Consider the following 26476-nt stretch of genomic DNA (forward strand, 5'->3'; position numbering starts at 1 on the left):
TGGAGACCCTCTGTTTGCAGTAGTTGTGTGTCCTAATTTTTTATGTCAGCAGTGGGTGAAGATTCTTGTGGCTCCTGGATAATCCTTGTGGAATTTGGCCATTAGCACCCATATTGCACCCATTTTCTCAAGATTTTGTGAACTCTCAGGTAGTGACTCATTAGTCACCAGCGGGAGGAAACCTTTCCTTATCAACCTGCCGTCTTGTTTACCCTTCTTGTCAGAGGTAGCGAGTCCTGAGCCAAGACCTCTTCCCTTTATAGAAATCTTCTCCATGGGTCTCCATGTTTTGTATAATTAAAATACCTTAATTGTAAATTCTATTATGAGACAAATTATAATTACTATTAGAGAAATTCCTCTTATTGGGGGTTGTGTCACTTAAATTAATGTTTATTACATTTAACTCAGAAGTTTCTCATTTATGCTAGAAGTAGAAAGATCTGAACCATCAGTTATGTATATTCTCGCCCTCAAAGTGTGGTCCATGGAGCAGCAGCAAGACATTGTCTGGGAGCCTGTTGGAAATACAGGCTTTGGACCCACACCAGTCCTGAGGAATGAGCGTCTCTGCGTTTTAACAGGTTGCTCCTGGGGGATTCCCATGTGCATTAATGCTAGTGAGCACAGTGTTCTTCGACACTGACTCTACGCACCCTAGGCAAATGTGTGTAATCTCCAAATCTCGTTCCTGTCTTTGTCACTTTTAGTTTTATTCTGGTCTTTGACCAATATAGTGAATACACTTAAACATGATGTTGTTCATATTGTTTCCATTTCCACACAAATACTCCTCTTTCCTTGCTTTTTTTCTAGTCCCTTTTTCTTGTTCTAGAGATGTGGGGTGAGTAAAGGAGCTCACAGGTTCCGTTTCTGGTGTGCCTGTTGCTGATCACCTAGAACACTGCTGGCTCAGAATGTGAACATGTGTGAAACTCTACCCCAAACCTGGTGTGGGCCGGCATGACTTGAGGTTACCCTCTTGTGTAGAGTCCTGTTTGAGACGCTCTGGTTCCCTTGTGAGCCTTTGTAGAATGCTATTTTCTAATGAGCTTTTCCTTCTAGAATTCTAGAATAGCAGAGAGGTGCAAATTATATTAGGGCAGTGGCTCTCAAAATGTGGCTTTTACTTAGAGAGCTTGTTAAAATGCAGATTGCTGGACCCGTCCCCAGAGTTTCTGATTCAGTAAATCTGGGTTGGATCCTGTCTTGCTGCTCACCAATGCCCAGGGGAAGCTGATGCCGCTGCTCTGGAGCCACACGGTGAGAACAGTTGTGTTAGAGTAACAGAAGTTTTGTTGTATTGGGAGAATAATCACCGGCAGTGGATTTAATCTGAAATTGTTAATAATACCAGAGATTGAAAGCACCTACCTCAACACGGTCACGAAGCTCTTCTGATGGTTATTTCCAAAGTAGTTAAGATGTGAAATAACCTTCATCAGCATGTAAATTGTTTCCAGTTTTCTTGGTTATGCTTTTTTGTGGTATTCTTTTGTATTCATTCCACTTAGGTAAATGTTGTTTGGTAAAAAAATAAAAGTAGTGGTTAGTATGGTAGCCACATTATAGTATTGTTCAGAGCAAACAAACTATAATGGTTTAAACGGTTAACGGTTTTCAAAAATGGGGTATAATTTTCAATCCTTTCAAGTTGAGTCCTTTTAAATGTTCATTAGAGGTCCCTGCTCCTTTTAAGTCACCAAAGTCAGTGTGACTTCACAGGGAGTCCATGCAACAGGAAGTTACCGTTCAGTTAAGAGCAGACAAGGGGGCTGGGCATGATGACTCACGCCTGTAATCCTAGTGCTTTGGGAGGCCAAGGCAGGCAGATCACTTGAGGCCAGGAGTTCTAGACCAGCCTGGCAAACATGGCAAAACACCGTGTCTATTAACAATACGCAAATTAGCTGGGCATGGTGGCATGTGCCTGTAATCCCAGCTGCTTTGGTGGCTGGGGCACGTGAATTGCTTGAGCCTGGGAGGTGGAGGTTGCAGTGAACTGAGGTCATGCCACTGTACTCCCAGCCTGGCTGAATGAGTGAGACTCTGTCTTTAAAAACAAAACAAAACAAAAAGACAAGGACCAGGTGTGGTGGCTTATGTCAGCGCTTTGAGAAGCCAAGGCAGGAGGATCACTTGAGGCCAGGAGTTTGAGACTAGTCTGGTCAATATAGTGAGACTCCCATCTCTACAAAAAATTATAAATTAGCCCGGCATGGTGGCATGTGCCTGTAGTCCTAGCTACTTAGGAGACTAAGTTGAGAGGATCATTTGAACCCAGACGTTAGAGGCTTCAGTGAACCATGATCACACCACTGCACTCTAGCCTGGGCCACAGAGTGAGACCTTGTCTCTCAAAAAGTAAATAAGGAAAAGAACAGACAAAATATCTATAACTTAATGCTGACAAAGGATATGGTGAAATTTATTTTTTGGCCTTGTAAATTTGTTTAGTTCTTCAGGAAATGTGCTTGACGGTACTTATTAGCCACAAAAGTATTTGTATCCTTTGACTCCATCACCTCACGTCTAGCACTTCCTTGACTCTAAAGAAATTTCCAAATGTGGAGAAAGTTGGTCGTACAAATTGTTTACAGGTTGGAAGCCATCTGTATGTCCAGCAGTAAAGAAAAGCTGGAGTAAACTCTGACAGCTTTGTTTGGTAAATAGCATATTATTTCTCATTCAGGGTGCTTGTTGTGTAATAGCATGTGGAAATCTTTATGCTACAGTAGTGGGAGATGGAAGGAAACTGTTTTGAAATTGCTAATCTGTATCTACAACTAATGTTTATACAGGCATCTAGAAAGGCTTACATAGAGATGCAGCTAAGTGGGCTGAGACAGTGAATATTTTGTGATTATATTTTTCCTTTTTCTTTGCTTTGCAGGTTTTCTGGAATGCTCTTTTATTATTTTTTAAAAATTGATTTATTCCTTTTCTCTTCGTACTCTTCTTGCCAAGAAGTAAAAATTGGCATAATGTTTAATGACTATCACAGCTAACTTCAGTAGCTTTTCTCAGTTTTTGGTTAAATAAAATTTCAAGCTGTTTTTCCTCTCTTTCCATGGACCTTTCCATCCATTTCAGATCCATTATTAAGGTTTTGCAATCTTTGGGATAGACAGAATCATATAGTTGGCCATTATCATAGTCTAGTCTTTCTAGACCTAAAGTTCTTTGAAATGCTAAGAAGGTTGAAGGTTGTATTGTACAAAAAAAGCTTTTGTTTCCTGTGTCCTCCAGGTTAATGTTTTATCCTTTTGATCTTTCAGTGCAATTAAACTGAGGCCGAAGGAAGGGGAGACGTACTTTGATGTCGTGGCTGTCGTTGACCCTGTCACCAGAGAAGCACAGAGACTTGCTCCCTTGCTCTTGGTAGGAACGCTGTGCAGGCAGTGCCCATCACCTTTTTTTGAAGTTGTCATGTGCTCTGAAATTCACAGAGAGCTTCGTTTTCCTTGAGTTATCTTCAGCAGGCACTGGACAATGCTCGATGGGGTTCTAGGGCGAGCAGTCTTCACAAAGATTGACAGTGGCTCTGAAACAGCTTCACAGCCCTGGAACGTTGGTGCAAGTGTGGGTGGCTGCCTCATGTAATTTAAAAAAGTGATTAACATCCTCATTTAGAGTAAAACATCCTGGAATTAAGTTGTGCTGTATTTTAATTTATAATGGCAGAGAGGTAAAATAAATATGCTTTTTCATTTTTCCTTTTTTATAACTACCATGGATTCTTTATTTTGGCATGTGTTTTAGACATGTATAGTGTGTTACAATTTTAGGACATTTAAAAGAGCTTTGACAAAGAAACAGTCAGTCCAACATTCGTTGCCGAATAAATCCCTAACCTTTTTTGTGAGTATTGGTATCTCTGTTTTTTCATCGTTTGTCATGTCAGTGGTGACTCTGAGACCTGTAGTTTTTCCATGATCTGCCTGCTGCTTCCCCGCAGGAACTGCCTTTGTGTGAGGAGCAGTGAGCTGCAGCAGCCTACTTCCCATTATTTTTGGCTACGTCCTATGTATGTGTGATGTAGATTGTGCAGTAGAGTTGTGTTTTCCAGAAGTTTCTCCAGTACAGACTCTATGGCTGTTATCTTTATATCTTTTCTTAAGATATTAATATGTGTCAAATAATAAATTTCTGAAGAAACAAATCCTAAGTATTTTGTCATCTGGTTTTCCTTCTAGGTTTTGGCTCAGCTGATAAACATGAATCTGAGAGTATTTATGAACTGCCAATCCAAACTTTCCGACATGCCTTTAAAAAGGTAAAACATGCTATGTAAGAAAACAGTTGAAGAATGGTACTGAATACAAGGTCTGATATTGCATGTTGGAGGATCAGATGGATTTATAGGTGGACATCATGTTTGAAATGGTCATTTACTAAATGTTCAGTTTTGCCAGATTTCACTGTAATCAGAAGTTCTAGGAACATAGTGTGTTTGTAGCATTTAGGTGGCATTAATCCAGGCTGCTTGCATTTGTGCCTTTTCTTTGTTTTGTTTTGTTTATTTTTCCTGAGATGAAGTCTCGCTCTGTCACCCAGACTGGAGTGCAGTGGCATGATCTTGGCTCACTGCAGCCTCTGCCTCCCGGGTTCAAGCGATTCTCCTGCTTCAGCCTCCTTACTAGCTGGGATTACAGGTGCACACTACAACGGCCAGCTAATTTTTGTATTGTTAGTAGAGACAGGGTTTCACCATGTTGAGCAGGCTGGTCTCGAACTCTTGACCTCAGGTGATCCATCTGCCTCACTTCCCAAAGTGCTGGGTTTACAAGTATGAGCCATCACGCCTGGCCCCATTTGTGCTTTTCATCTTAAAAGAAGAATATTGGCCGGGCGCAGTGCCTCACGCCTGTGATCCCAGCACTTTGGGAGGCCAAGATGGGCGGATCATGAGGTCAGGAGATCAAGACCATCCTGGCTAACACGGTGAAACCCTGTGTCTACTAAAAATACAAAAAATTAGCCGAGCGTGGTGGCGGGCACCTGTAGTCCCGGTTACTCGGGAGGCTGAGCCAGGAGAATGGCATGAACCCAGGAGGCGGAGGTTGCAGTGAGCCGAAATTGCGCCACTGCACTCCAGCCTGGGCGACAGAGCGAGACTCTGTCTCAAAAAAAAAAGAAGAAGAGTATTCATTTCAAGTTGGAATATGCTTGTTAGAGGAAGCTTGCTTAGCTATATGTTGTCATGAGTTTTGGAATGGTCATTTATGAAAAAAGTGATACAAAAAGCAGTTAATGTTGTGGCTGTGGGAAATTTCTAACTTGCCAGTGTGCTGTGTTTTATAGGTTAGCTTCTAGGTGGATTGAAATAGCATTTGCAAGTAACCAAAGGGTTCCCAGCTTCCACCATTATTCTTGTATAGGGGAAACGTGTAAATTATTAGTGTTTTCAGGACTAGCCTGAGAGTCCAATCAGCTTTTAGGAATTGGTTTTAAAGAGAAAAATGAATCCTCCCTGAAGGGAGGAAAATGCCCAGGACCTAATTGTGACCCTGACAGCCATCTGTGTGAAAGAGTGGCCTCCTCCTCAGTGCTGTCCTTGTTTGCCTTTTCTTGCATCTGTAGCAACCACAGGAGGCATCATTAGGTCAAAGATGGTTTTGGAAACACTTTTCCCAATCTGGAAGGGTACTCCTCCAAATCTAATTTGTTTTAACCAGTTGTTTACCTGTGTAAGGGCTTGTACGCTCAAGTACCGTTGTCACATAGAAAAATATCTAACACTTTCCTTTTCAATTTCAGCTTTTACCGTTATGTCTTAGAACCAGAGATTTCTTTCACTTCAGACAGTAATTTTGCTAAGGGTCCAATAGCAAAATTTTTGGATATGCCTCAGTCTCCACTGTTCACTCTGAATTTGAACACACCTGAGAGCTGGATGGTAGAATCTGTCAGAACACCATATGATCTTGATAATATTTATTTAGAAGAGGTAAGACTATCATTGCTTCCAAATACCTAATCATGTGTAATACAGCAGATTGAATCCTAGTCTAGGTGGGCCTCTGAGACATCAGTGTTCAGGTATATTTTTTAAAACAACAGCTTTATTCACATGGAACTCATATACCATAAAATTGTCCTCATTAACGTGTACAGTTGAGAGGTTTTAGTATCTTCACAGAGTTGTGCAGCCATCACCACTATGTAATTTTAAAATGTTTTTAGCATCCCCAGCAAAGGCCCCATACTCATTAGCAGTCACTCTCCATTTCCCCAGCCCCTGGCAACTGCTAGTCTACTTTCTGTCTCTATGGATTTGCCTCTTCCGACATTTTGTCTAAATAGAATCAAATGTGGTCTTCTGTAGCTGGCTGCCCTCACGTAACAGATTGTTTTCAAGATTCATCCATGTTGTAGTATGTATCGATGCTTCATTCTTTTTAACTTGCTAGATAATATTTCATTTATGGACGTATCACATTTTATTTATCCTTTCACGAATGGACGTTTGGGTTGTTTTTACTTTTTGGCTGTTGTCAATAACGCTGCTATGCATGTTGCGTGCAAGTTTTTCTACTGATACATGACTATAGGATGTCTTTGCATGTAGGTCTTTAATTTTTTTCAATGTTTAGTGTCTTATCCTCATTCATATTTTTAGAGTAACTTCCTTATTTTTTTCCTCCTTTCTCTTTCCAACTCAGTTTTTATCATTGTATACAGTCATTAACTACCACCATAGCCAAGATGCAGAACATTTCCGTTACCCCAAAAGTTCTTTTATACCCCTTTGGAGACATTAGCCTCCTCTCGCCTGGTTTCAGGCAACAACTGATCTGCTTTCTGTCATTATAGTTTTGTCTTTTCTTGAATTTCTTAAAATATGATCATATATTATATAAGTCCTTTTTGTCTGCTTCCTTTACTTTGCATAATGCATTTCAGATTTATTCATGTTGTCTCTGAGTGCATTCAAGTGATTGGATTTTGGCTTGCAGGTGGACAGTATAGTGGCTGCTGAGTATGAGCTGGAGTACCTGTTACTGGAAGGTCATTGCTACGACATCACCACAGGCCAGCCCCCACGGGGACTGCAGTTTACCTTAGGAACTTCAGCCAACCCGGTCATCGTGGACACCATTGTTATGGCCAATCTGGTAAATAATCTATTCATCAGATGGTGATATTGTAGTTACGTTAATTTGGGCCCTGTAATTTATGATGGAGCAGTTAGCATTCTTAACCGTAGAGTGAGATCAAAATTAATGAATTTGGTCAATATAGAAATCATTAGTTCAGCTAAATTTGTAGGTTGGAATTACATGTCAAAAGAAAAACCATGCTGGAATACTATAACTGAATTGGCTCCTGAAAATAGCTCATGAGCTGACAGCCTTTTTCTTTTCTTTGGAAGTGCGACATTTAAATTCATGCATCACACGTTGATTCTTCCCTGAAACACAGCTAAAGAGCAGACGATTTCTTGGTGTGACTGGCCTTTATTGTACTAGATTTTTGTTGTTGTTTTTGAGACTCCTGCCTAGGCTGGAGTTCCGTGGTGTGATCTCGGCGCACTGCAACCCCTGCCTCCCAGGTTCAAGTGATTCTCCTGCCCCAGCCTCCTGAGTAGCTGGGATTATAGGCACCCACCACCACGCCCGGCTAATTTTTGTACTTTTTTAGTAGAGATGGGGTTTCACCATGTTAGCCAGGCTGGTCTCGAACTGCTGACCTCAAGTGATCCACCTGCCGTGGCCTCCTGAAGTGCTGGCATTACAGGCGTGAGCCACTGCACCTGGCCTGTGCTAGAGTTTTTAATGTGTAGTTTTGGTTTTTTAAGAGTTGCATTGGTTTGTTTACTGTGTTATTCACATTATAGTTGATTGATATTTCAGAGATAGAAGTAACTGTTCCTCAGAAATAGCATGTTGGTGTTTTGAAGAGAGCTAACATTGGACTTTTCTTCTTGTCCTAGGGCTACTTTCAGCTGAAAGCCAACCCAGGAGCTTGGATCCTCAGACTTAGGAAGGGACGCTCTGAAGATATTTATAGAATTTACAGGTAGGAGTAAGTGATGCAGGTACATTTTCCCAGAACATTTAGAAATGAGCATTAGCTCTAAATGAATACTACCCTGGCAGTCAGGCAACCTGAATTTAATTTGCAGTTGTATGTGGGATGAAACAGTGGTTTTCCCAGGAAATTAAATATAGAAGAATTGTTAGAGTAGAATTAGATAATAAGAGGTATAGATGCTAATGAGTATAGTCAGGCTTTATTCTTTAATTATTCCTTTGTGCTAACAATGTCCCAGAATCTAATCATTCTGTCGCTGTGATGCAGCTCATAGATAGGCAGATGAGAAACTTGAAGAAAGGAGAAAAGAAAGAAAGAACAGCCAAACTTTTCTGCCCAGGGAGTGTATGTGTTGACCCTGAGTGATTTGCAAATGCACAGTACATGGAAACTTTGTGCTGTTAGTGTGGTCTTCCTTGGTCTGGTGGTATAGTAAGAGCATTCCCTCTGTGGCCAGCTTTTACCTTAAGGTGTACTGCACATATTTATTAGTTTAAAAATAATTATGTTGCCTTTAAAAAAGTTTGATACAAATTCTGCTTAACACAATTTAAATTAGTTTTAAGCTGTGTGAAAAGACTTCCTGCCAGTTTGTTTAGGTGATGATTTTCATTAGGGCACATTTGAAGCACGCTGTAGTATATACTTGCCTTAATTAGCTCCATAGTGACACACATGAAACAGTGGATTAGTGCCTGGTTCTTACCTAGGAAAGAGAAGAATTCTGTGTTATACTAATACCATTGTAAACAGTAGAAGGTTTTTTTTCCAAATAACATTTTCTTCAGATAAGGTTTTACAAAATTTTGGATGCACTTCCAAACTCCTTCCCTTTTGGATGCCGTGGCCCTTGCCAGCCCTCCCCTTCCCAGGAGCGTGGTGCCCCCTCTTCCTAGCTGTTCAGGGCTCCCCCAGCAGAATCTTCCTTTGTCTGAGAAGCCTACTCTCTGCTAGCTGACAGCAAATGCAGTGAGTTCATGTTGTAATGATCACTTTCTGCACCTTGAAATTTGGTGACTGGAAATTTTAGGCATTGCCGTTGATTAATAGGGAAAATATAAATTTAATTTTTTTCCTCTGCTCCTGTCTGCCTGCAAATAGAGTTGTTCTTATAGCATATAGACACTGAGTTGAGTACAGGGCCTGTTGTTGACTGATTGTTGCCTCCAGGCAGAAATAGCAAGCAGATTTTCTTTACAACACTGTTCCAGTTAAAGAGTAGTGGCTGGGCGTGATGGCTCATGCCTGTAATCCCAACACTTTGGGAGGCCAAGGAGGGTGGATCACTTGAGGTCAGGAGTTTGAGACCAGCCTAGCCAATATGGTGAAACTCTGTCTCTACTAGAATACAAAAATTAGCCAGATGTGGTGGTGGGCGCCTGTAAACTCAGCTACCTGAAGGCTGAAGCAGGACAATCACTTGAACCCGGGAGGTGGAGGTTGCATTGAGCTGAAGTTGCTCCACTTGCACTCCAGGGTGATAGAGCAACACTCTGTCTCAAAAAAAAAAAAAAAAAAAAAAAAAGAGCGGAAGCAGTGTGGTTCCAGTAATGGTTCAGGGGTCCTGTTCCCCCTGCACTTCTTTACCAAAGACACTGTGCTTGGCTCAGAGCTTCTGAACACAGGCGGTTGTTTAGTACTCACCATGTGGTTACCACACATCGGTTCCTCTCACTGAGTGATGGGTAATTTGAAAGAGGACTCACGAAGGAGGTTTGGGCATGCACCTTATATAAAGAGAGATTTCAACACGTGCTTCTGTGCAGCTTGAGGGAGCTTAAGGAGCAAGAAGATAGTTGGATCTGGAAAACTCCTTTATGAGAAGGATGATGGACTCAGATGCTCTGAGAGCATTTGCTGCCTTTTGAGAATTGTACCTTGTGATATTGATCTTTTTTTTCTCGCAAAGCCATGATGGCACCGATTCTCCGCCTGATGCTGATGATGTGGTTATCGTCCTCAACAACTTCAAAAGCAAAATTATTAAAGTGAAGGTGAGTTTGGTAAAAGTAGTGACATTCTGTTACTGGACAGCTGTCATGTAAAAATATGTATCTTGGAACCAGCCCAAGAGTCTCTCTGGAATTTGCTATGGCAATTATAGGGATACTGCTTTAAGGTAAAATGTCTTGGTAAGTGTGAGTTTGTGGCTTTCCTCAACTGGAAGATTGTACCTTTTGGGTAATCTCAGTGTGCAGAACATGTCCCATTTTCTATAAAATATTCTCATAGATGCTATGTTGTTTGTGTAGCCACAATTCATAGTATTGTTGATGATTCTCTTCTCAGAATATTGGGAGAAATGGCAATGAAAATTTTCAATAATAAAATGATAGTCCTATTTAATTTCTTTTGACTTCTACTTTCTGTTCTCTGAATGTTGAAGCTTTTAGTACCTTAAATTCAAGTACAGTGTATTCTGGAATAAATGATCATTACACACAGTGAAACCTAGAATAGGCCATGCATAGTCGAGCAGAAAAATGGTCACTGTGCTGCCAAGAAGAAACCGCTGTTTGTGCTAGTGAATCCTGAAAACTGGTCATAACATGAAATACCTCCCGCCCAACAGCTAGAGCCCCCGCAGCCACACTCTTCCCTGGAACTAGCTGTTGGCTCATTGAATCGTGCTTCTGATTTCACTGCACAGTTGAGTTGCGGCTCTTTGCCTATGTTGCAAGCTGAAAATGGGGTTCGTCTAATTAAAAGTGGTTGCTGTCTCCTCACATAAGGCTATGATGTGAATGTCCTGATGGAGATACTTCTGTTGAATCCTTCTAGACTCTGGGTGGGGTTGTGCCTGTTTGTGAGAGAATTGATTGGTAATTCCCTATTGATGACAGGCTCACAGTGTACATCCAGTGAGAGGCATTTTATGCCTATGAGACATACTGGGAGTAAGGTTTATCATGTTTGATTGCAGGTTCAGAAGAAGGCAGATATGGTGAACGAAGACTTGCTGAGTGATGGAACGAATGAGAATGAATCTGGATTTTGGGATTCCTTCAAATGGTAAATTGACATTATAAAGAGTTATGTTTTTAAGGAAAAACTGAGATATAAGCACCGTCCATCCCTCCTTTTTGCATCTTGGGATCCCGTCTGGGCCTTTCACATTCTACTTCGTGCAGCTACATCTCACACTTATATTTGGCATAGATGAGTATTTTCACTTGATTAATCCAAAAGAGGTTCTTGTCTCCTAATGGGGAAGTTACTTCTGCTCCATACTTTGTGACTCTCATTACCTGTGCCTGCTCTTTGGAAATTTGACCGCTCTCTGCTCAGTTTACTTCCCGTTGTGTACGTTGCATTCTGGTGCAGCCTGTGTTCAGTCTCTTCCTAAAGCAACACTGTCAGGGAGTGAACATTCTTTTTGTTTTCCCATAGGTTGGTTTTGTCAGTCTCGTGCTCTCTCCAGGATGTGAGGGAAGCTTCATAACCACTCCTGCTGCAGCTCACCTGCTAGGGAAGGATGGGAAGCGCCATCTCTTTCCTCTTACTTTAAGAGGCTGTGTGTCTCTACCAGTATTTCAAGTGGTCTTGTTTTACTCTTATTGTTATAGGGGCTTTACAGGAGGACAGAAGACTGAGGAAGTGAAGCAAGAGAAAGATGACATAATTAATATTTTCTCCGTGGCATCTGGTCATCTCTACGAAAGATTTCTTCGGTCAGTCTTGTTGATGATTTCATTATATATGAATGAATTTGTCAGTGTTCTTTTTTAGAGAGGAAAGGTTTTATGGGATTCTGCTCATTATACTTCTGTGTTTTTGAAGCACTCTGAGCATTGTGACTGGCTTGCCATTTATAATTGGATTTGTTTCGATCCCTTCATCTCTGTGAAGTTGAGCTCTGTAGTGAGTACCTCTGGATATTACAAGGCTGTAGCCTTTTAACATCACTGTACACCTTCATAGACTGTGCTGTTTACTGCCTGCCAAACATTGCTTAACCCAGAGATTAGGAGGTTGACATAGAGAATAGAATGAGAACAGAACCATGGTACTTCGCTGCCGTCTGAAGATTCACAGGATTTTAGAGCCAGGAGAGACCTTAGTTCTTACATATGAACACTTCTATTTCATATGCAAACAGGTTGAGGCCTCAAGTGTGAAGGGACTTGTCTAAGGTCACACAGCTAGAGCCAGAAGAGGCCACAGGCCAGGGCTGACTGATGTAGTGGTGACCAGAGGCACTCGGGAGTGCCTTGTTACAGTGTCAGGAAGACCTGAGAGTCACTTTTCTCATTGCCAGAGCTCTATTCACTCAATTTTTCACTACACATCTAGTATAGAAAATCAAAATGTCATTTTTCTTATTTTTAGCCCTCTTATTTCCAAGAAATAATAGCCTACCTAAAATAGTGACACTAATAACAACTGAATTTGATTAAATTCCTCGGTTCATAAATGTGATTTTGTTTTCTGAGTAAGGAGGCGGGAGCTGGTAGCCTTCCTCTCTGAAGCAGGACCTCTGTGTAGACTGCAGGAGGCGCTGTGGTTACACCTTCTTCCCTCAGCTCCAGATGCTGCTGTCGTGTGACAGCGGTTTTGGAGAGTGATGTCAGTTACCCCCATCTCCAGGGTTCATCTGGACCATAACTAATATATCAGTTCATGAAGCAGTTTATTTAGAGGTGTAACAGAATTAAAACATTTGCCTCTGTCAGTTAAGTGTAGTTTTGTAGGTGAGGAATGCCCCTTCTTTTCAGTGATAACTTCATAAGCTGGAGTAAGTACAATTTTTCATTTTCCATCACTGAGCGTCTCCCTCTGCCTGATTGAGCCATTACTTAGCTCTGCCATAAAGAGCATTTAGGTGTCTCGTGATTGACTCTACATCATGTGGAGGTTAAATCCCATGGGAAAACTATTATTAATTTACTGCTTTTGTTTGGCAGCATAATGATGCTATCCGTGCTGAAGAATACCAAGACTCCCGTGAAATTCTGGTTCTTGAAGAATTACTTGTCCCCCACATTTAAGGTTTGTTTCACAGAGGAAGGGAAAACATTCTTATTAAGGAGATATTTACTGTATATTTTTCATGACTTTTGTTTTATCTGTATACTTTAGCAAATTTTCCATTTACTAAGATACCCTAATTTGGTTGCGTATTGCCATTTTGGTTATTCTTCCAGATTGGTCTGTTTGAGGGAAACAGTTAAATTGTGTTTAAAAACTTGGATAATATAGTAGGAGAATGTTTTGTTGTTATTAGGAGCAGTGTCTTATGAGATGACGTTTCCTTCCTCTGAAGCCTGCATGCTTGCTTTCAGTTAGAAAGCATAGCAGTGGTTTACATTGAGGAGCGTGACTGGTGTTAGCATGAACCACTCCCAGATGATGTATGGAAGTAATGCTTCCTCTGTGCAAAACAAAACACGTCCTTGGAATGCTTTCTGCATTATTTATATCAACCAGTATTTGTCATCTAAGTTGATTTATTTACATCCTTTTTTTTCCTGTAGAATTTACTAAATGACTTTTAATATATTCAATAACCATTCTCCTTGATAAGCACTTTCCTGCTGGCCCCCTAAAGGTGCTTGTACTTAGAATCTGAAAGACTTATTCATAAAGGGCAACATATTTGTCCAGAGTTCTGGCTTTGCAGTGTTATTCCCCAGGTTAGATCTGGCCTTGAGGAAGGCTTGTCATCAAGCTCAGTAAATGCCTTACTGAAATCAAGTTCAGACAAATGGACTTAAAGTTCATGTGCGGTAAAAACACACACAGAGGGATGTACATCTAAAATCCTTCTCTTGAACATTCTCTCATTTCATGTGGTGACCAGAAGTCATAAAGAAATGGGGATTTCACAAAGGTTTATATCTGTTCTTCTCTATAGTCATGAGTGGGTCAGGGCCAGTCTTTGTAAGACCACTGTTTTGGTAAATGTGTTTTATTTGTCTCATATCATGGTGGTTGGCTTACATTATGAAAGCAGTTTTCTTAATCAGAAGAAATGATTATTTGTTGTTCCCATGTCTAAAAACAGGAGTTTATACCTTACATGGCAAATGAATACAATTTTCAGTACGAGCTTGTTCAGTACAAATGGCCCCGGTGGCTTCATCAACAGACTGAAAAACAGCGTATCATCTGGGGTTACAAGATCCTCTTCCTGGATGTACTTTTCCCACTAGTTGTTGACAAGTTCCTGTTTGTGGATGCTGATCAGGTAGGCCCTTAAAGGCCAAGTTTTGACAATTTGTATTAAAGCAACAAATTGCTTGTTTTTAAATGCTATTTTTTTCCAATTATGGAAAAGGACATGCTTATTTTACATTTAGAAAATATGGAAATATGGCCGGGCGCGGTGGCTCAAGCCTGTAATCCCAGCACTTTGGGAGGCCGAGACGGGCGGATCACGAGGTCAGGAGATCGAGACCATCCTGGCGAACATGGTGAAACCCCGTCTCTACTAAAAAATAGAAAAAACTAGCCGGGCGAGGTGGCGGGCGCCTGTAGTCCCAGCTACTCGGGAGGCTGAGGCAGGAGAATGGCGTGAACCCGGGAGGCGGAGCTTGCAGTGAGCTGAGATCCAGCCACTGCACTCCAGCCTGGGCGACAGAGCGAGACTCCGTCTCAAAAAAAAAAAAAGAAAATATGGAAATATGTATCACACAGATGTGATCACTTTTTAAACATTTAGCTTATTTACATCTTTTTCTCTTTTTAACATCATTGTGATAACATCATGTGTGCAATTTTGTATCTGACTTAATTCATTTAACATGAAAACTAAAAATTAGAAAATTAACGTTTAGCAGTGCTTGCCATCATCTCTAATTATCTGCCCAAAAGGTAGGAGTTATTGTCACGGGTAATAGATGAAGCTTAAGTGGATGCATGGCTTTGGCAATAGGGAACCTCCAGATATTCTTCCAGCTGTCAGGGTTTGACTTAATGAAAGGGAACATGTGATTTTAGAGCATACAAACTCAAACAGCATAAATATATTTCTGCCCACAGCCTTCCACCTCAGCCCAAGCGGGTGGAAACCTGAGTCAGCCACCTGAGTGGAAGGATGTAATGTGTGTGAAAGTCACTGGGACGGAGACTTCACTCACCTCTTTGGAATTCTCTTCCACTGGCTCAGCCTGAAGTGTGCCTTCCTGATTCTAACATAGCCGCATTTAATCCTTGTTGAGTACTCAAGATGGGCAAGGCATTATTCTACATCTGTCCATCCATGTGTTAACTTACATAATCCTCCCAACAACCCCGTGACATAGATACTGTCATTATCTCCATTTTATAGATGAAGAAACTGAGGCACAGAAAGCCTAAGCAATTGAAATTTGTTTTATTCCTACTCCCGCACACCTTGCTAAGTGTCTTACATGTTAGTGAGTCAACCTACTAACAAGTGGAGGAATCAAAGTACATCTACCAGTAGTGCCTGTGCCACTAACCACTGAGCAGCCTTCCATGCTGCCGTAAGCGAGCCACTCAATCTTAAGGAAACGGCATTAGAGCTGTCTGCATGGTTGCTTAATGAATGACTTTCGATATCCTCCAGATTGTCCGAACAGATCTGAAAGAGTTGAGAGATTTCAGTTTGGATGGTGCTCCTTATGGTTACACTCCCTTCTGTGACAGCCGAAGAGAAATGGATGGCTACAGGTTCTGGAAGTCAGGGTACTGGGCCAGTCATTTAGCTGGGCGAAAGTATCATATCAGGTACTGAAAAGAAGCACTCCTAACACTATGATGGGGTTTTCGTAAAATTGATTTTGTGTGGTTAAAATTGTGAATAGATAATAAATACATTGGTATGGTTGGAAAATAAAAATTATAAAAAATACACAGTGGCTGGGCGCAGTGGCTCATGCCTATAATCCCAGCACTTTGGGATGTCTAGGCAGGCAGGTCACCTGAGGTCAGGAGTTCAAGACCAGCCTAGCCAACAGGGCAAAACCCCGTCTCCACTAAAAATACAAAAATTAGCTGGGCGTGGTGATGGGTGCCTGTAATTCCAGCTACTCGGGAGGCTAAGGCAGGAGAATTGCTTGAACCCAGGAGGCGGAGGTTGCAGTGAGCTGAGATCATGCCACTGTACTCTAGCCTGGGTGACGGAGAGAGACTCCATCTCAAAAAAATAAAAATAAAATAAAATAAAATACACAGTGTAAAAAAAACTTCCTAATCCTGTCTCTCTCTTTCCTACTCAGTTCCTGTTCTCACAACAGATAACCTCCCAACTTTTGACTGTCTGTCTTTCCACATTTTCATATTTCTTACAGAAACAGCTGTGAATGTGTATTCTTTTTTCACACAAAATATGCTACCTATTTATACATTTTGTAACTTGGCTTTTTTTTTTAACTTAATGTCATATACATCTTCTCAGTGAATAGAAAGAGACCTGATTCCTTTTCATAGCTGCATATTATTCCAGTGCATGAGTGTTATTTATAGTTTTTTCCTGTGACCTACAATGTTGCAGTGAATAATCTAAATAAATTATTTTTCATATCTCAGATATGTTTGTGGGATAAATTCCTAGAAGTAGACCTTTTAGGTTGAACGGTGTGTGCGTTTTTACATTTCTAATGAGCACTCCATTTTCTTCTCTGCGAGAAGTGTGATTTGAAGTGTGATTGTGCAGGGAAGAGGAGCCTGTAGAAAGCGGCTCATGCATCACTGCTGGGGTGTAGTGATGGCGGCTTCATTCTTTACAGTCCTGGTCCAAAAGAACTGTAAGGACTGTAACACTCTGGGATTTTTTTCCCCTATGTAACGTTGAAGACATCATCAGGATATCATTGAATAATAGTTACCAGTTACTATGGCTTTTATTACTGCCGCATTTGCTAGAAATCTTTTGTCTGAGATTATTTCTTTTGGATGGCAAATACGGAACAGTAACAAAAGCATGGCACAGTATAGATTTTGCAGTGACTTTCTTAGAGATCTTAAAGTAGCACACTTTAACTCCACTGTAGGGCTGCAGCATACCTTTTCAAAGAAAAGCCAGAATATTTGGCTAGTGGCCTGTTCCATTACTCATTGGGTTTAGTTTTCCTGTCGTAATCCATGGTTGGTTGTAACAAGCGGGTCTTCTTTGTTCAGTGCACTATATGTTGTGGATCTGAAGAAGTTTAGGAAAATAGCTGCTGGTGACAGACTCAGGGGACAGTACCAAGGTCTGAGTCAGGACCCTAACAGCCTTTCAAATCTTGATCAAGTAAGTGTCCATTTTTTATGGTTAACTGTGAGTGGCGGGTATACAGAGTTGTATCAGAAAATGAAATTTGTGTCTTCAATTCTCTCCTCTCAAGATGGTGTCTGGTTTCTTCATGGTGTGTGTGTGCGTGTGTGTTTGAGAGAGAGATTTTTATCTGCCCTCAAGAGAAGACGTATCAGCATGAAAAGTGTCATAGATCTGATGCTGGCTGGGGAGAGAGATGGAAGGAGAATGCTGCCTTTCTGAACCATTAGCATATCTTTGCATTTTGTACTCAAACTAATCTCATAGATTTGTTTTTCTACCAGCTCGGGTCAGTTTGTTTTTCTGCTGTAGGAACTAAATAGCTCAGGATTCGTAGTAGAGAATCACAGTATAGTATCACAACTTCCCCTTTTTCTATGTCAGAAACCATGATGTGTTTCAAGGCTAGCTAAATTACTGTTTGTTCATGTTAAGCATTTTTCAGAGGTGAGATTGTAGTTTAAGGGTTTTGGATACATATTTGACATATTTTAAGCATTTTGTTTTGCTTAAGTCTACTTAAATTTTTTTAAACCTTTGTCGTGGTATGTAACATCCATAAAGAAAAGTATACAAAAAACATGCACACATATTCACAAACATCTAGGAATTATTGTGACGCAAATACCCAGATACCACAACCTAGTTCAAGAACTAGAGCATTATCAGCATCCCAGAAGCCACCCTTCCTCCCTAACAAAAGTGTCTAGCATCACGACTTTTATGGTAATCATTTGCTTTTCTTTATAGATTTACTGTGGAAGCATGTATCTGTAAACACGAGTTTAATTTGTTCGTTTTCTTCTCTTCTATCACCGTGGAATAGTAAAAGATTTTTTTTTTTTTTTTTTTTGAGACAGAATCTCACTCTGTCCCAGGCTAGAGTGCAGTGGCATGCTCTGGGTGGCACTCACTGCAGCCTCCACCTCCCGAGTTCAAGCGATTCTCCTGCCTCAGCCTCCTGAGTAACTAGGATTACAGGCGCGTACCACCACGCCTGGCTAATTTTTGTATTTTTAGTAGAGACGGGGTTTCACCATGTTGGCCAGGCTGGTCTCAATCTCCTGACCTTGTGATCCACCCGCTTCAGCCTCCCAAAGTGCTGGGATTACAGGCATAAGCCACAGTGCCCAGCTCTACTTACTTTAAAATTTGTGTGATACCTGGTATCTTCTAATTTATGGAGCTACTGTGGATCTGATTCTGTTGTATTATTTCTGTTATTCTTTTGTTCATACTGTCTATCACATATCTGTTTGTCTTCTGTAGTGTGTCAGGCGTTGTTTTTGCAGAATTATTTTGGGGAATAATTTGAGTTCAAAAATGGTATCACCCAACAGTTTTTGTTTCTCTCTCCCTTTTTTTTTTTTTTTTTTTTTTTTTTTTTTTTTTTTTTTGAGATGGAGCTTTGTTCCCGTTGCCCAGGCTGGAGTGCAGTGGCACAGTCTCGGCTCACTGCAACCTCAGCCTCCCAAAGTAGCTGGGATTACAGGTGCCCACCACCACGCCCCGCTAATTTTTTTATATTTTTAGTTGAGACAGGGTTTCACCATGTTGGCCAGGCTGGTCTTGAACTCCTGACCTCAGGTGATTCACCCGTCTCGGCCTCCCAAAGTGCTGGGATTACAGACGTAAGCCACTACGCCCAGCCTGTTTGTTTATTTTTGTCGTATTTTTTGTCAGAAACTTGGCACTGGCTATCCAGGAGTATTTTCATCCGTTTTAAAGATTCTGATGATTGGAATTTGAACTGCGTTCTTCTCGGGCCTTTTCTGGCTCACTCTAAATCCGAGTGTATGTTCTTTTGCTATGCCAATCCAAAGCGAAGGGTTTCGCTAGAACTCCCCTCAACCACCACGGATCTTACATACAAATCTTTGTTACCTCAGGCCTGAGTAGCTGTCGAAAGCCTCAGAAAGCCTCACCAAGCAGCATAGATCCTGGGGGAAAAACCTGATTCCAGAGTTATCTTTTCTGGCCATTATTCTCCCCCGGACCAGTAATTACTGTCTTGTAGTTCTCTGGTGCCTTCAGAAGGTGTGTGCTTTTTGTAATTCATTCAGCTATTCTAGTTTTCCTCAGGAGGTGAGCTGGTCTCATTTACCTAAGTCCACCAGTGCTGAAAGTAGAGCTCTGCTCTTTTTCAAGCAGAGTACAGGGTCGGAACTCACACCGTGTTCTTGATTCGGCTTTCTATAGCAGTGCCACAGGGTCAACAGTGTGTAAGACTTTAAGTGAAATTAAGATAAATCAAGAAGAGTATTTGATACCTTAATCCAGCTTTCTTTTTTTTTAAGACAAGGTCTCACTCTGTCACCCAGGCTGGAGTGCAGTGATGCGATCATGGCTCACTGCAGCCTCGAACTCCCAGGCAAAGGCGATCCTCCCACCTCAGCCTCCTGAGTAGCTGGGACGACAGGCTTGCACCACCAGGCCTGGCTAAGTTTTTGTAGAGATGAGGTTTTGCCATGTTGCCCTGGCCAGTCTTGGGACTCCTGGGCTCAAGCGATCTACCCACTTCAGCAGGTATTTTTAAATTTTAGTTTGTTGACAGGGTTTCATAGAGAAGTATCTATTTATTTTTGTACCATCGTGGAACATTCTTTACAAATATCGCAGTCAATCATTTCTGTACATTTCCTTGTTCCATGTAAGTCTTAGGACAATGGAACATTTTATTGTGGCAAAGTCAGAAGGCCTCCTCAGAAAAAGGTTAGAATAGAATTGGCTAGAAAATATGTCATCTATTTGGGAGCAAGTCTCAATAGACAAGGTAGATTCAGAACTTCCTTGACAGAAGCCTGTAAAATTTGTGAACCATCACTCTATTTAGTTGATGTTCAGAAGTCAGTAGGAGTATTTTTCTTAGGATTGCCCTAATGAAGGGAGGGTTAGGTGCAGGCTATTTGTAAGTTTTAAGCTAGAGCTTTTCAGTTGCTTATTATGGGCAGATGTTTTATGGATCCTCTAAAATTTGTAGTTTTGAATAATTTCTCTAAGGCATTGGTAAGGACCTTTTCCATTTTAAACATTTGTGATTGGCATGTGATCCATAACGAGCAGGTGTACACATCACTGATGTTCTGTGCATTTAAGCTCCCCATGAGCTAGCTGGGCACAGTGGCTCACGCCTATAATCTCAGAACTTTGTGAGGCTAAGGTGGGCGGATCGCCTAAGCTCAGCAGTTTGAGAGCAACCTGGGCCGCATGGCAAAACCCCGTCTCTAGTAAAAATACAAAAATTGGCCAGGTGTGGTGGCGGGCCTATGTAATCCCAGCTACTCAGGAGGCTGAGAAACAAAAATCTCTTGAATCTGGGAGGTAGAGGTTGCAGTGAGCTGAGATCGTACTACTGCACTCCAACCTGGGGAACAGAGTGAGACCCCATCTCTCAATAAATAAATAAATAAATAAATAAATAAATAAATAAATAAATAAGTACCACCAGAACTTTAGATACATGTGTTTTATTTTTATTTTTAACCAAACAGGATCTGCCCAATAACATGATTCATCAGGTGCCAATTAAATCCCTCCCTCAAGAATGGCTTTGGTGTGAAACGTGGTGTGATGACGCCTCTAAGAAAAGGGCAAAAACCATTGATTTGGTAAGCTGTGTGCAGTGCTTCTGCATGTTCATCCAGTGGATGTATGAGCGAATCACGATTAATGATTTTTATCTAGATTCTTAAATTTCAGAATTTCCTAGATTCTTATTTAGACTTTCTCTGTAATTGTATAGTTTGTCAGGGCTATAATTATCTTAGAGAATATTCTTTTTTTTTTTTTTTTTTTTTGAGATGGAGTCTCGCTCTGTCGCCCAGGCTGGAGTGCAGTGGCCGGATCTCAGCTCACTGCAAGCTCCGCCTCCCAGGTTCCCGCCATTCTCCTGCCTCAGCCTCCCGGGTAGCTGGGACTACAAGCGCCCGGCACCTCGCCTGGCTAGTTTTTTGTATTTTTTAGTAGAGACGGGGTTTCTCTGCGTTAGTCAGGATGGTCTCGATCTCCTGACCTCGTGATCCGCCCGTCTCGGCCTCCCAAAGTGCTGGGATTATAGGCGTGAGCCATCGCGCCCGGCCAAGAATATTCTTATAAACATTCTTATCTTATAGAATAAGTATAGTTTGTTGTATAGTAAGTATAAGTACTTGGTTTTTCAGGGCTATTCTTACAGAATATTCTTACCTTATAGAATACTTCAGTGGTTTTATTTCCCCGCTTACGTTAGGCAACCAAAGCCCTGAGCACTTAATGGGACCGTTCCCACAGCTCTCAATCTGCCAAGCCGCTCCTTGGCTTCCAGTTGATCTCTGCGCCTTGTAATTTTTCCAAATGGACTTTTACTTTTTCTGCCTTTCAGTAGCCACTCACACATTCTTTGCAGATGTAAATACAGCTTTACATAGCGCACTACCATATTGCTTCTGGTAGTGTATCATTTGGTTCCTTAACTATTGTTTTTTTGTCTAGTTAGGACTTGTAACCCAAGAACCTTTGAATTCTCTGTGATTGGCCTTTCTTCAACTCAGCTGAAGTGTGTTCTTTTGGTTTTCACAGTGTAATAATCCAATGACCAAAGAGCCCAAACTGGAAGCAGCCGTGCGAATTGTCCCAGAGTGGCAGGACTACGACCAAGAGATCAAACAGCTCCAGCTCCGCTTTCAGAAGGAGAAGGAAACGGGAACGCTGTACAAAGAGAAGACAGAAGAACCCAGCCGAGAAGGTAAACACAGACCGTTGGCTTTAGGACAGTACTTCTTTCCATTTATGATTTGTTTGTTGTAAAGACAATAGAATAATGGATAAAAGGAAGAGAAAAATCTATTAATTCTTCCATTCTGACATCGACCAGTGTATATTTTTCATTTTCCTTTTATGTTGGTCTTCTAAACAGTATTTATTAATGCAATTGCTATCTTTTTTTTTTTCATTTTTCTGAAAAAAATGAAAAGGAGGAGAAAGGAATTTTAATTATGATTATAGTTATTTAAGTTCATGAGTTTTGTGATACATAAACCAAACCTTTTGCGGAGTTCTTGTCAGATTCCTTGTTTTTTTCTTTAAATCTGTCAGTGTACTAGTGAATGAATAAATTTAGATCAAGACAAATATGTATTTGAAAAAACTATTCTTTTTTTTAAAGACAGAGTCTCACTCTGTTGCCCAGGCTGGAGTGCAGTGGCATGATCTTGGCTCACTGCGACCTCCACCTCCCAGGTTCACGCACTTCTCATGCCTCAGCCTCCCAAGTAGCTGGAATTATAGGCATGCACCACCATGCCCAGCTAACTTTTTATTTATTTTTTATTTTTTGTATTTTTAGTAGAGACAGGGTTTCATCATGTTACCCAGGCTGGTCTTGAACTCCTGACTCAAGTGATCCACCCGCCTCAGCCTCCCAAAGTGCTGGGATTACAGACGTGAGCTACTGCGCCTGGCCGAAAAAGTATTCTTTAAAACAAGCGTGTTGGGATGGAGATGGAATGCTTATATTTAGTTTAGCGTTAAGTCTTTAATGTTTTCCCTGTTGTGTGTGTCTTGAATAATAGCTACTTGAAAAAATCATTAGAATACGAAAGTGACTTTTACAATATTAATAAGCTGGGCTCTAGATTTAAGAAAAATTTTAAACGTATTTACTTTTAAATTGTCACATAATAATTGTACATATTTGTGAAGTCCATAGTGGTGTTTTGATATGTAGATGGGCTCTGGATTTTTAAGATTTATTCTGCTTTAGACGAATTCTAAAAAAGTGCTGGGCGCAGTGGCTCATGCCTATAATCCTAGTCTCTCAGGAGGCTGAGGTGGGAAGATTGCTTGAGCCTGCGAGGTCAGGGTTGCAGTGAGCGACTGCACTCCAGCCTACATAGCAGAGAACCTGTGACCGAGCAAGACCCTGTCTCACAATAAAAAAATCCAGAACATGGATCTTGAGTGATTTGCCTGTATATCCCTCAGACTGTACTGTGATATTAAATATCACAGCTGGAAGGTTATATAGGAACCATAACAATAATTAATTCAGATTCATCAGTAAAACCCTGAGAATTTCCATAGATAAATGGGCAAAGAATGTGGACACACTGTTCAAGTAAGAGGAAGCACAAATAATAAATGAATTTGTGGAAACTAATCAAATTAAAGCGCTCTGTCACTAGTATCTGCGACGTGGAAGAAAACAGAGATAGTGATAATGCCATTTGTTTGGGAGATGGTGACGAAACTGTTATGGATCTACCTTGATGAAGCTTTGTGCATTCAAATCGCCCTTGTTGAAAAGCAGTACACCTGCCATTAGAAGCCTTCAAAGCGTTATATACCCTCAGTAATTACTCTCTTGAGAATATATCTTAAAGAAATAATCAAGTTGTATACATGAAAAAAATTTATTTTACTATTACTTATAAACCAAAAGCATTAAAAACAGTTTAAACATCCAAGAATGAGCTACACTGATACACAGAAAATGTTTAGATGGTATTAAATGATAAAAGAAAAATCCCAGCTAAAAAAATGCATGCATATTTACTGAAAGTAAATATTGTATTTGTAAAAACAATTCAGTTGGAGTGGGGTTTACAGATAGTTTCCATTTTTAAAAAATCCTTAATTTAGTTTTTGCTTTCAAAATACAGTACAAAAACACAAATCCCAAAGATGTAATAAGTGAGATAAGATGGAGGTGGAGGTACAAAGAATAGGTTCCGGCGATGAAAAATGCCCACTCAGTGGTGTTTGTAATTTGAAGATCATCTGTTTTCTTTTCTGTGGTTCTCTTTTTCCTTAGGTCCTCAGAAACGCGAAGAATTATGATCTCTGGAGAAGGACAGGAAATTACCCCCTTTGAAAAACAGTTTTTATACTAAATATTAGTTTTTTCTGATCTGTCTATACAACTGCTGATGTACTGGCTGGGCCGCACCTTTTGATTCTGAGCATTTGATTCTGACTTCTGCACTCTGGTGGCCGCTGGATCTTTGGGATTGAAGCTGTATTGGAATTGTACCTCAGAGGAAGACCAAGTGGCTGATCTTCTGGACTCTGTAAAGAGCATTCTTCTAGCCAGAGGGTGGAATGGCAGCAGCAACTGGAAGAAAATGGGTTTTTTGGTGCCCACACCCGAGAGCACACACATGCTGCGGTGTCTCAGCAACCAGGGCCAGCTAAAGCCGCCATGTTCTTCCTTACCTCAGTTTACCTGCAGCCTGCGCTGCACTGCAGATGCCCATCCTCCCCAGGGTCTGGCCGGCAGAAGCTCTGTCCAAGGTCCACACATCTCCAGGTTTATGCCAACATGCTCCTTGTGCCCTCCCCACTTTCTCTTCCCACGCATTAGGTGCATTGTTTAACTGAAATCCAACCGACAACTGTGTGTCAAGGCTGGTTTGGTGCAGTGGCTGGGCAAATTAATTTTGGGCCGGGATGGCGGTGGGTTGCAGTGAGGGTAGGGAAAATATCAGGAGTAGGAACGTTCCGGGGGTTATGGGAAGGGAAGGAAGACTAGAACTGGCCATCCTCTTTTTTAATCCATTAGTAGCGCCATGGCTCATTTGAAATGAAAATGTTACACTTATTCCCCACCCAACCACAGAGAACTTTCTAGGAAATTGTTTGGAAAACACATTTTATATCTGTGAAAGTCTTTGCTTTTTCTTTCCACTTTCTAGTGGAAAGAAACTGTTACCAGTTTCCTTACTGGATACAGCCATGCTCAACCTCCCTTGTATCCAGCCCGTCAGGATCAGGGTCAGGCTCCCTCAAGACGAGCATCGCATTGTCTGCCCTGTCCTGCGCAGGATTTTCTCTCAGACCCAGGGGACATTGCCTTGGACTTTCCTCTACAAATGCCCTCAGTTCTAAGACCAGGAATGATTCTGCTTGTGGAACGTGTGGCTTTCTGTCCTATTTTCCTTTTATTTGAGCACTGCAGGTTACCTTTGGCGCCCATAGCAGTTCTGTCTTCATGTCTCTGCGTCATGAAGCCCCATTTGCCTTTAGTCCCTGCTTTGTGTGTCTTCACTTCCACAGCCCGTGTTACCCCTTGGGGCAGCCTGTGCTGGTGAATGCGCTGTCGAGTCTTGGGTATGTTATTGGCCTGAGTGGGCGTGAGGCCCCGGCATCTGACTCCATCTGCCAGGCTGCAGGGCACAGCAGTACTGGCATAGACAGGCACGCTCTGTCTTCCAATGTGCACCAGCCTTTTCTTGCATATTTTGCCTGTTTTTTTTTTTTTTTGAGACGGAGTCTCGCTCTGTTGCCCGGGCTGGAGTGCAGTGGCCGGTTCTCAGCTCACTGCAAGCTCCGCATCCCAGGTTTATGCCATTCTCCTGCCTCAGCCTCCGAGTAGCTGGGACTACAGGCGCCCGCCAGGTCGCCCGGCTAGTTTTTTTTTTTTTTGTATTTTTTAGTAGAGACGGGGTTTCACCGTGTTAGCCAGGATGGTCTCAATCTCCTGACCTCATGATCCGCCCGTCTCGGCCTCCCAAAGTGCTGGGATTACAGGCTTGAGCCACCGCGCCCGGCCTATTTTGCCTGTTTTTAAAAAATAGGAGAGGGTGCAGATGGATAGCTGTGCCCTCACCCTTCTAAGCCTGGTAATATATTGATGTGCAGACTTTTTTTAAAATCTTAAGTTTTATCACAAATATCAAGTAATTTATTTTTTCCATTTTCAAATACAAAAGTTAGCCTAGGAAGCCTCCCAGTCATCCCGAAGGGCCTTTTGACTTTACTTTTATAATTCAATAAAAAATTGAGGAGGGGATTAATGGGTACAATGAAAACAAAACAAAAAAAAATTAAGGAGAGGAGAGCTCGAAAGAGGATAAGGGACTGAAAAGGCACCTCAGAATGGCTGCTGTGGGCAGAGTCTGTGGCATGACTTTTCCCGCCCTGCCCCTCTGGTCAGAGCAGCTGAGAGATGGAATCAGTGAGATTAAAAAACTTTTGTTTGTCCGGGCGCGGTGGCTCATGCCTGTAATCCCAGCACTTTGGGAGGCCGAGGCGGGTGGATCACGAGGTCAGGAGTTCAAGACCAGCCTGGCCAATATGGTGAAACCCCATCTCTACTAAAAATACAAAAATTAGCCGGGTGTGCTGGCTCATGCCTGTATTCCTAGCTACTCAGGAGGCAGAGACAGGAGAATCGCTTGAACCTGGGAGGCAGAGGTTGCAGTGAGCTGAGATCGCACCACTGCACTCCAGTCTGGGTGA

General features: G+C 41.6%; 1 protein-coding gene across 2 annotated transcripts in view; it reads left to right on the top strand.

The window, feature by feature from the left end:
* The window catches only part of UGGT1 (UDP-glucose glycoprotein glucosyltransferase 1), a 102869-nt gene extending 78228 nt beyond the window's left edge, over positions 1 to 24641 (top strand). For both annotated transcript variants that reach the window (XM_010363429.1, XM_030916403.1), the window contains 15 exons: positions 3279 to 3381; positions 4197 to 4276; positions 5761 to 5950; positions 6960 to 7118; positions 7937 to 8022; positions 9947 to 10031; positions 10961 to 11049; positions 11604 to 11708; positions 12942 to 13026; positions 14042 to 14224; positions 15569 to 15729; positions 17122 to 17236; positions 20752 to 20868; positions 21818 to 21983; positions 24051 to 24641. In XM_010363429.1, the coding sequence (XP_010361731.1) occupies positions 3279 to 3381; positions 4197 to 4276; positions 5761 to 5950; positions 6960 to 7118; positions 7937 to 8022; positions 9947 to 10031; positions 10961 to 11049; positions 11604 to 11708; positions 12942 to 13026; positions 14042 to 14224; positions 15569 to 15729; positions 17122 to 17236; positions 20752 to 20868; positions 21818 to 21983; positions 24051 to 24076 (1750 nt within the window). In that variant the 3' untranslated portion in view covers positions 24077 to 24641. The remainder of the gene's footprint in view (positions 1 to 3278; positions 3382 to 4196; positions 4277 to 5760; positions 5951 to 6959; positions 7119 to 7936; positions 8023 to 9946; positions 10032 to 10960; positions 11050 to 11603; positions 11709 to 12941; positions 13027 to 14041; positions 14225 to 15568; positions 15730 to 17121; positions 17237 to 20751; positions 20869 to 21817; positions 21984 to 24050) is intronic.
* The last annotated feature ends 1835 nt before the right edge of the window (positions 24642 to 26476 follow it).

This window comes from Rhinopithecus roxellana, chromosome 14, assembly GCF_007565055.1.
Source record: "Rhinopithecus roxellana isolate Shanxi Qingling chromosome 14, ASM756505v1, whole genome shotgun sequence".
NCBI classification, from domain to species: domain Eukaryota; kingdom Metazoa; phylum Chordata; class Mammalia; order Primates; family Cercopithecidae; genus Rhinopithecus; species Rhinopithecus roxellana.